Source organism: Petromyzon marinus, chromosome 66, assembly GCF_048934315.1.
Source record: "Petromyzon marinus isolate PM22_M1 ecotype Great Lakes invasive population chromosome 66, UKy_Petmar_22M1.pri1.0, whole genome shotgun sequence".
NCBI lineage: Eukaryota > Metazoa > Chordata > Hyperoartia > Petromyzontiformes > Petromyzontidae > Petromyzon > Petromyzon marinus.
Window position 1 is genome coordinate 2,435,026 of NC_133732.1, and position 10,717 is coordinate 2,445,742.

The following is a 10,717-nucleotide window of genomic DNA, read 5'->3' on the forward strand; positions in this document are numbered from 1 at the left end:
GAGGAGTGGCAGCCTTTCCTCCACAGTGAGCGTTTGAACATTCCACGTGGCCACTCGCAATGGCTTCTTGCTGTTTCTGGAGGAACCCCAATGGTAATTATTCAGACCTCTGGCTCCACCAAATTGGGTTTGGCCAGGAGTTGCCATAGATACTTTTCCCCCCGGGACCTCCGGTACAAGATTAGTTAGATTTTTTTACATGTATTTTAGTGGTATATGTATTGTATCATCCCCTCACACCCGTCCAAAACCCTGATTTTGGACCTATGGTGGCTACAACCACCATTAACGGGTATCGGCGATTTTGGAATTGGCCTTTCCTGGATGGCATTGCTCACATCCACCACAGCGTTACCATCTGGCACCAGTGAGGAGATAGGTGGTGGTTTTTGCTGGAAACATGAACATGCACACACATGTACACACACATGAACAAAGAAACATACAGATACATACACATGCACATATCATATAGATACACACAACACATGAACATGCACACAACAACACCAACCGCCATTCGCCACTAAGTGGCGGTGATGTCACCACGACGCTTGTGCCAGGCTAGGTGCACCTTGAGGCCACGTGAAGTGTCGAACGCCTGCTGGCAGGAGGTCACGGGGCAGACCCAGCAGGTGCCACGGGTTGACTGACTGAGACGACTGGCTGATGCCCCCTACTATGCCAACTTGCTGTGATTTAGCCACCCGGTGCTCCGCTCGATATTGTGAGCATCGGTCCTCCACCCTCCGTTGTTGCTAGAGGGTCACTGTCTCCACTGCCCAGTAGCGTCCTTCACAAGCCTCCTCCACAGAGGCCGATCTTGACACCGCTGGTACCAGTCATCGGCAAGTCCACTCAGCTCCGCGTCCTCCTGTACCACATCACTCCATCTTTTCTCTAGCCCATGCCACGCCTGTTTAGCCCCCTCTATCCGGCCGAACAACAGCAGTTAAGGCATGCGGTGACTGGGCATGCAGGCTACATGGCCCAGCCAACGTAGCCTTGCCTGCCGGAGGAGCTCACCGATGGGACTTTGTCCACATCTTTCAAAGATTTTTGAGCTCCTCACACAATCCAGCCTGGTTCAACCCAGGATGGATCGTAAGCAGTTCAGCCTAAATATTTCTCACCGGCGAAGATGTTCCATTAGGGGTGTTCACGTTTCGCAAGCATGGAAAAGGGAGGGAATGACTGTGGCCGAGAAGACCTGAAGCTTTGTGCGGAGCGACAGACCAGGTAGCTTCCACACAGCGTTATGCAACCGATTAAAATATATTGCCGCTCGACTGATTCGAAGTGAGACCTCTGCTGCTAAACAAAAGCCGGTCATGAGCACACTCGCCAGGTATGGGAAACTCTCCACTCTCTCCACAACTACCCCATCACCGATTGGGAGTTGTGGCCGTGGAGTGTCCGATGGTACAAAATACCCAGGCAGTTGCTTAGTATTGGTGGGGCTGATTGTAAGGCCCCACCTCTTAGCGGCAAGCTCCAGATTAAGCAGCAGTGTCTCCAACTCCTCCTCTGAATGAGCAGCAATTACCAAATCATCGGCATACATAACGTGGTTGACCAATAGGGAGCCATCCCTTGACCGCACCCGGGCATCGATCAGCCTCCCATTGCATCTTTACCAAGTGGAAATTTCTCCGGTACAGCTATTGAAGGCTTCATGAACTACGTGTTCAAAATAGATGTTGAATAATGTGGGAGCGAGAGGACATCCTTGTCGCACCCATGACTATGTAGTCGACCTCGACGGTGAATTTGCATATCCTGGGCTTCTGGTGCGTTGCCTCGTCACCCAGGAGTGGAGGCGTGCGTCAGGGTTGTTGTGAACGTTCCTCGTGGTGGTCTCTATCTGTTTAAGTCGATGCGGTGTTCCGTCATTGTCGACACGCAGGGTCGTTGGGTGAAGTCGGTGAACTGCAGGGTTTTGTACTCGCGTGCTATGACAGTCGCTGAGAGTTTTAAGAGTTGGTTGTACTTGGTTGTCAATGAAATATTATCCGCCACAGTTTGTTCACGTCCTTGTGCATAACGAACCAAGGCATAGTCAATACATTCCAAATCTTGTTAAAATGATCAGAATTCCAGATCGAGCTATTGTCCTTCTATCTGTTGCCGTGGAATAAAAAAAAATTGAGGAATTGCACGGGAGAGAAAATGGATCCAAACTCCTCTCTCTCCCTTGTTAGAAATGAGCAACCCTCACAGCTATCAGCTGGAATTGAAATATTTCCTCCTTCACTGCCGATGCCGGATGGGAAAATTGTTGAGGTTTCAGGACTTTTTCAGTTGGTGCAAGCTGCTATGCCTCTCTGCGTTGTCAAACCGATTCATATATCGCCCAGACACCCTGGATGACAAGGAGAAAGGTGGCTGAGAAAAGTGCCGGGCCTATTTTTCTTCTGGTGAGAAAATTTCCCATCCGAAAATTAGCAGTCATTACCTCAGCATTGGGCAAGCCGAGCACATTTGCAGATTTTTGCTGGGTATTTTTCTGAGATGTTGCCCAAAAGCTTTGTTTAACACGGGGGGGAAGGGGGGGTGCATGCGTGTGCGTGTGAGTGAATGTGTTCCCAATCTGTTTTCCCAGATGCGCTGATGGAAACAAAACCGATTCACTCAGGGTACAGGAAAAAGCCGCTGAACACGGCGTCTCTGTGCACGTTGAAGAACAAATTAATGTACGGAGCCTCCAACTCCAGCCAAACCTCATCTCCGGCCTTGAGACTCAGCACGACGCTGCCGCTTATTGCGTCGTATTTTTCACCGCACACCTTAGAGATGACCTTCCCGTTTTTCATGATCATAACCACGAGATAGTGTTCATTGGAATGCGCGGACAGCGTGAAATAGTAGACGCCTGGGTGGGCGCAGGTGAACTTCCCCGTGCCGGCATTGTAATGGCCGTGCGGGTTGGTGATGATGACGTTGAACGTCACGGGGGAGCCGGCCGCCGGCGTGTAAGCGTCCACCTTCGCGGAGAAGGCCGACCTGGGCCCCACGCCGCTCTCTCCCCGCTCGCCTTTCTCGCCTCTGTCGCCCTGCTCACCTGGGACTCCCGGAGTCCCCTCGCGCCCCGGTTGGCCAAGAGGGCCCAGCTTTCCCGGCAGACCTAGGTGGACAACACGGTCCAAACGCACGGCGTGTGCATGAGTATGTGTCACCCCACGGTAGTGTAGCGGTTAGCGCTATACACTCGGCAGAGACCCGAGTTCGATTCCCGCTCATGGTCAACACGAGTGATGATTATCTGAAACGGTCCTGGGACTCCTTTCCTCGGTCGACTCATCCTCAAATTATTACCAAGTGTGATGTGTTAACAACGCCACTTTGGAGACAAAGGCGTGCCGGCCTTCATCGGTGCTCACGAACAGCACTTGCGACAACAGTCTGATAAGGCTATATAGAGGATCTTTGATTTTGTGTGTTCATCCCAACAATTGAGTCGTGTCCTGTGACAACCATCTTTGCTATTTTGCAGGAAAACCTTGCCCGACGTGTCTGTATGGAACATGTGTTTCAGGTCTACACGGTGTACTGAGTGAGTTCTGTTTTCCAGAATATGGGGGTCATGTTCTGGCTATACACGGTGTACCTAATGAGGTATATTTTCCAGAGCATGGGGTGATGTTACAGCTATACACGGTATACCGAGTGAGCTCTAATTTCCAAAACATGAAGATACATAGAGACCCATGACTAAACTTGGAACTAAACTACTTGTTATTTTACCAGGTGTAAGGTCCACTGAGCTGCTGTGTTGCCATTTTTTTAGAAGTGACCTGCCTGTCGACAATGAAAAGGCTGATATCATCACGTGGCATTTTGTAGCAGCCAAATACTCTGAAGTCTAAACGTTGAAGGGAAAACGAGAGGACCCGAAGAAAAAATTACATGACCACGGAGAGAACATGCAAATACCGAATTAACATCAGGAATTGTCAGGGTTGTGATCGAATCGACGACCTCCTGTGTACCAGACGAGGGAGTTAACATCTCCAAGCTACCGCAGTGAAATAAATAGAGCAGTGAGCTCGGTTATTTCCTACCTCGATTATATTGAGTTGCTTGGCCCCTTCTGGTGTCTTTTAACTTCACGTAAAAATAATAAGAGAAGTGATGAATCGCTCTGTGACACATGCAGCCTGTCGGTGGCTAGATCTTAACTACCTCACTTGGTTTACAGGACGTCGTGTGCTTGATCACAATCCTGACACCTGCTGTTATAATGGAGTTTGCATGCGTCTCTCCCCGTGGTTGCGTGAATTTTTCACCGAATCCTCTGAATTTTCTTCCTTCCATATTTAGAAATTGATTTAGTAGACTAAATGTCCACGTGATGATGAGTCCACTTTGTCGAGCTATCATTACGTGTGGCCAGGTCGCTTCTGAACAAGAGTTACATTTGTCGTGTGGTGGTTATTCACGTCTAAAACTTCGTCTATTTTTGCTGTGTTACTTTATTCACAGCATCCCACACGGATGCTCCTCACGTTCAGCAACACGCACTCTTGTAGCGAACTCTTGCTTTTTTCCTCCGCTAGCCTGCTACTTCGAGCTTACTCTCTCTTGCTCCACTAGCCTGTTACTCCCCGCTCTCCTAGCCTGTCACGGACACTCTATCTGTATACTCTGATAGCTTCTCACCCCTTTAGCCTATCACACTCAGGCTAAAGATTCTGCTCGCCTCTCCTCTGCTAGCGTGTCTTGCCCGTGCCCACCAGCGGGGGCTCAGCCATCACCGCTGGCGAGGACGAGGTGTGGAGGGCAAGGTCCCGGACTTCTCTTGAAAAGTGTTCACTGCTTCATCTCCAACCAACTTAACCCCGTTGCTTCACACGTTCCCCATTTATCGCCCTCCTCATTAAGTGCCCTCAGATGGCCCTCATTAAGCCGGCGTCCTCCACCTTATCGCCACTGTCTCGCGCCTCCGTAGCGCCTACACCGCGTTTGAATTTGCAGCCAGCCAATCGTTGCCTCGGTCACTAATTGCTGGCGTCTCTCTGTCTGCTGTCACCCAGGCCACGCGCCTGCACCTGCTCGTCCTGAGGTGACCTCACTGTCTGCAACCCGTACATAAATGCAAATGTTGTTTGCAATCTCTGCGCACGTTATGCCACTACACATAGCTCAGTGAGGATTACTTGGTAAATCAAATAAGTATATGGAATCAGCTGCTAGGAGCACACGAGTCAGTGTCACAGTCCCACCTGGGTCCCCAGTCAAGCCTCGAGCCCCGACGTCTCCCTTGGCTCCGGGTGCTCCGGTAGTGCCTGCGAGAAGAACAAAGCATGGCTCGTCCACTCCTCAAGCCACTCTCAATTCACTCCACTCCCCTCCACGCACTCTCCTGCCTCTCCCCTCTCACCTCACTCTACTCCACACGAACCACTCTCCTTCCAGAATGAGCGAGTGAACGATTGAGTGAATGAGTGAGTGAACTATTGAGTGAGTGAACGTGTGAGCGAATGAGTGAGCGGGTGAACGATAGAGCGAACGAGTGAGTGAATGAATGAGCGAGTGAACGAGTGCGCGAGCGAGTGATCGCGTCGCACCACGAGCGCACCGTGGGGAGTCTCTGGGACCCGACCCCTCACCGTCTCTGCCGTCCCTCCCAGGGACCCCAGGAGTCCCGTGCTGCCCTGGGGCTCCGGGCTGCCCGGGGATCCCGTTGATGCCCGCGCAGATGGTCCTCTCCTGCTGGGCTCCCACCACCACCACCAGCAGCAGCAGCAACAGCGGCAGGGCCGAGATTGACATCTGGGGACAGCAGTGGCGAGATGTTAACTAGCTTGCCCGGTATACAGGATGGATCTAAACTACGAACTATTATTTTATCTTAGCAAGTGAATTACAAATGAGCTGCTATATAGTCGCTCTTTTTTTCACAAGCGCACTGCCCCTCACAAATGAAAGTTCAATGATGTAGTGTTATCATCGTCACGTGAAAATGTACTCGTCTCTGTGCGAGTCTGTGGGTCATTGTGTGAGTCTGCTCGTCTCTATGTGAGTTTATGGGTCTCTTTGTGAGTCTATGGGTCTTTCTGTGAGTCTGTGGGTCTCTGTTTGAGTCTATGGGTCTCTTTGTGAGTCTAAGGTCGTTTTGTGAGTCTATGGCTCTCTGTGTGAGTCTGTGCGACTGGTTGAGGAGTTTATGGCCTTTGCGTGAGTCTGTGGGTCTATGTGTGAGTTAACTCGTCTTTATGTGAGTCTACGGGTCTCTGTGTGCGACTTTGAATTTTTGTGTGCGTCTATAGGTCTGTGTGAGTCTACGGGTCCCTGTGTGAGTCTGTGGGTGTATGTGTGATGAGTCTATGGGTCTCCCAGTGAGTCTATGGGTTTCTGTGTCAAGCTATGAATCTCTGTGTGCATCTATGGGTCTGTGTGAGTCTGGGGGTCTATGTGTGAGTTTGTGGGTCTATGTGTGAGTTTACTCGTCTCTATGTGAGTCTATGGGTCTTTTTGTGAGTCTATGGGTCAGCGTGTGATGATTCTTTGGGTCTGGTGTGATGAGTCTATGGATCTCTGTGTGAGTCTTTATACTTACGGTACGCTGAATTTTCTTTCGGATCACCGTATGTAGCAGCTGAGCGTCCTGCTAATCGGAGGTTGTCGGTGCTCAGCGTTCGTCACCAAGTCACTGGAATCCTCTCCCCCGTCTCCTCTTTTAAACATTACTTGAGTCACGTGGTCCTCCATTTCTAACTTGGTCCAGACCTCCCACATGTGACGTCACAGTCAACACGCACGAGCACAAACAAGAAAGACAAAGATCCCTCGTGTAGCCTTTAACAGACTGCCGGGGTCAAGTGGCTGTTAGAGCGAGAAGTAGCAGCGCCTATGAAGGCCGGCACTGTGGCACACGAGGGGGTGGGTGGCCAGCACTACCACGCCCACCCGCCTTCATCTCCCTTAGTGGTGATATTTAGCAGTGACGTGCGGTGAGGTCAATGGGTGGGGAGGCACTGGCTAGTATCAGTGCCAGATCTCCAAACTGAGGGGTGGAGTGTCCTCACTGAGGGCGTGTGTCCTCACTGAGGGGGGCGTATCCTCACCGAGGGGGCGTGCCCTCAATGAGGAGGGCGTGTCCTTAGTGAGGGGGCGTGTCATCATTGAGGGGGGCGTGTCTGACACGTCCCCCTCAGTGAGGCAGATGTGATAGCTGCCTCCCCTGGTGCTTTTTCAATGCAGTTTCATGACGAGACCAGCGAGCCTAAATATCTTTATACACATAATACGTGAAATAAGTTACCTGGACTATGGAAGGTTACATACAATGAAGGGGTCTACAAACATTACATTGGTGACATACTGAGATAGTAACAGGCACGCGCTTATTGCCTGCGCTCCATCCAGTTTCTGAGGGGTTGCGCAATCAGAGGGGAGGCTGAGCTCGTCGCTGCCTCACCTCTCGTCTCTTCCTGCATTTGCAGCAGAGCTCGGCAAAATTGGCGATTTTGACTATGAAAATTATTGGATTCATACAGAAATTATATTTATAACACAGATCAGTGTGGAAATCATACTATTCATTCTATTTAATGATTTTTTTTTGTACTTGAAGTAAAGCTATTTCCATTGCAGTATGACAGGTGAGGCTCTGCCTCCCCTGCCTCGCCTTACCGCACGTGACTGCCCCTGTATAGCCTGTAATAGACTGTAGGGGCAAGAGCTGTTCGCGAGCACGTATGAAGGCCGGCATGGCACATGAGGGGGTGGGTGGTCAGCACCACGCCCGGTCGCCTTTGTCTCCCCAGCAGCGATGATTTTACGTCCCGCACCAGCTACTCACTTGAGACTGAGGTGACCTCGCGGAGGCTGCGGGCCAGTTTAGATACTCGAAATCACCGATGTTGGCCGTGATTTGAACTCGGGTCGCCGGGTTCCCAGTATGGCGTAGAGCTAACCGCTACACTACCGCTCCTTACACACTCACTTTGATAGAAACACACAGAGAACACGTGATGGAGTTAGTGTGACCCTGTCCGCTTATTGCATTTCTCGATTTGGAACCAAAACACGCACGCGCGTGCGTGCGTTTGTGTGTGATATCTCACCCTCGCCACTACTGCTATCATCATCACCATCAGCCAGGGACTATCCACTGCTGGATGAAGGCCTCTGTAATCAGCCGCCGCCACCTCTTTCCATGCTGTGACACGTGTGTATGCACGTTCAACTTCTTTCGCAACATACGTAGTCAACCGTGCTAATCGAATGTGCGGGGGAAATAAACTTTCACACACACACACGTGTGCTTGCGCGTGCACAACAACAACCGCCTTTCGCCACTAAGCGGCGGTGACATCACCACCGCGCTTGCGCCAGGCTATATGCACCTTGAGGCCACGTGAAATTTCGAACTCCCGCTGGCAGGTGATCACGGGGCAGATCCAGTGGGTGCCATGGGTCGACTAACTGAGATGACTGGCTGATGCACCATCTGTGCCCTTTTATGTGCAAGCTTCTTGTGTTTGAGCCAACCAGTGCTCCGCGTGTTGTTGTGAGCATCGCTCCTCTGCCCTCCGTTGTTGCTGGAGTGCAACTGCCTACAACTGCCCAATAGCATTCTTAACAAGCTCCTCCTTAGAGGCCCATCTTGACACCGCTGGAACCAGCCATCGGAAAGTCCTCTCAGCTCTGCATCCTCTTTTAGCACATCACTCGATCTCTTTTTTTACCCTTGCCACGCCGTTTAGCCTTCACTATCCGGCCGAATAAAAGCTGTTTAGGCATTTGGTGGCTGGGCGTGCGGGCTACATGAACCAGCCAACGCAGCCTTCGGTGCCAGAAGAGCTCACCGATGGGACTTTTCCAGATCTTTAAAGGTTTTTTGTGAGCTCCTCACACAATCCACCCTGTTTAAACCCAGGATGGATCATACTCAGGTCAGCCTAATGTTTCTAACCAGGCAAGATGTTCCATAAGGGGGGGTCCACGTTTCGCAAGCATAAAGAAGGGATGGCATGACTGTGGCCGAGCCGACGGGAATCTTCATGTGGCGCAACAAACCAGGTAGCTTCCACATAACCAATGAAAAGATAATGCCGCTCGACTGATTCAGAGTGAGACATCTGCTGTGAATCCGAAGCTGATCATGTGCTCACTGCCCAGGTATGGGGAACTCTCCACTCTATCCACAACTGCCCCATCAACAATTGCGAGTTGTGGGGGTGAATTGTCCAATGGCACAAAATAGCCAGGCAGGTGCCTAGTTTTGGTGGGGCTGATGGTAAGGCCCCACCTCTTAGTGGCAACCTCCAGATTGAGCAGCACCGCCTCCAACTCCTCCTCTGAGTAAGCAGAAATCACCAGATCATCGGAATACATAACATGGTTGACCAATAGGGAGCCATCCCTTGACCTCACGTGGGCATCGATCAGCCTCCCATTGTATCTGTACCAGATAGAAATTCCTCCGATACGGCCATCATTGGCATCACGAACTACGTGGTAGAAATAGATGTTAAATAATGTTAGAGCCAGAGGACATTCCTGTCATACCCCAAGGTGAACAGCGAAAAGCTCCGACTCCTGGCCACGTAGTTTTACCAGGGCCTGCCCAGCAGAGAGTCACGGACTTCAAAAGCATAGAAGAACAACCCAGAGCCCAGGCCTACTGATATTATCATAGGCCTTGACCAGGTCAATTAACGAGAGATGTATGTTTTGTTGGAATTCCCTACACCTCTGTTGTAGCATACGGACAGAAAATATGGCATCTGTGCAGTACGGCCCTTTCCTGATACCACATTTGGCTCCACAAGCCTCACCTCAGCATGCCTGGCTGATTAATCCTTGCCAGGACCTCTCCCGCAACACTGAAGAGGGAATTGCCCCTGTAGGGCATCCTTCCAATCCTGCAGAACCCGTCTGCTTGTCCAGACTGTTATTATGATGTCATGTAGGTCAGTTTTCTCACAAACGCCACCATCCCTCAGAATTTCGCTTGGGAGATCATCTCTGCCTGGTGCTTTTCTTGTTCTCAGATTTTGGATAACCTTTTGTACTTCCTCAACATATAGCACCTTAGCCAGCCACTCACAGGAGATGACTTCTTCTATACTCTTTGGTTCTTTCGGTAAAGTTACGTAGGTCGAAATAAAACAAAATAAATAACGACGTTTCGATCGCAACACAAGCAATCGTCATCAGGTGAACATTTGATGACGATTGCTCGTGATTTTACCTAAAGAACCAAACAGTATGGATTCCTGCAGTCACTAAAACATCAAATCAAGATGACTACTTCTTTCAATATATGAGGCACGACAGCATCAGCATGGCCATTCCTATTTTTCCCGATGATGCTTTCCACGCTGAGGGACTTACCCTCCCCTGAAACCTCACAGAAATGCTCAACAAATCGACAAAACCTGTTCCTAGGGGTCATAGATCATATCACCTTCTTTCCCTGTTGTAAATATTGTGATTAAAAAATATAATGAATAAAAAATAGGTAAAATAATGAAATAAAAATGCACTATTGGCACTCTCGTTGTCTCGGGCTATGTATCAACAATCGTGATAATATCAATGATTCTCGCTTCAACATGTACGATTCTCGCTTTAACGTTAATGGTTCTCGCTTTAACAATTACCTGTGCAATTGTGTCAGGTCTCGGGATTCAGATCTCACCACAGGATACAGTTCGTTATTAGGACAATGATGCACGATTTTAGGAAAGAAGCACACAGAAACCTG

General features: G+C 50.1%; 1 protein-coding gene across 1 annotated transcript; it reads right to left on the minus strand.

Moving 5' to 3' along the window:
- Positions 1 to 1,292: 1,292 nt before the first annotated feature.
- On the minus strand, positions 1,293 to 7,437 carry LOC116956596 (complement C1q tumor necrosis factor-related protein 2-like). The gene is made up of 3 exons (XM_076054396.1): positions 5,610 to 7,437; positions 5,223 to 5,285; positions 1,293 to 3,124 (listed from the first exon to the last, which is right to left on the minus strand). The coding sequence occupies exons 1-3, from the start codon at positions 5,770 to 5,772 to the stop codon at positions 2,628 to 2,630; spliced, it is 723 nt and encodes a 240-aa protein (XP_075910511.1). The 5' UTR covers positions 5,773 to 7,437; the 3' UTR covers positions 1,293 to 2,627.
- Between the last annotated feature and the right edge of the window lie 3,280 nt (positions 7,438 to 10,717).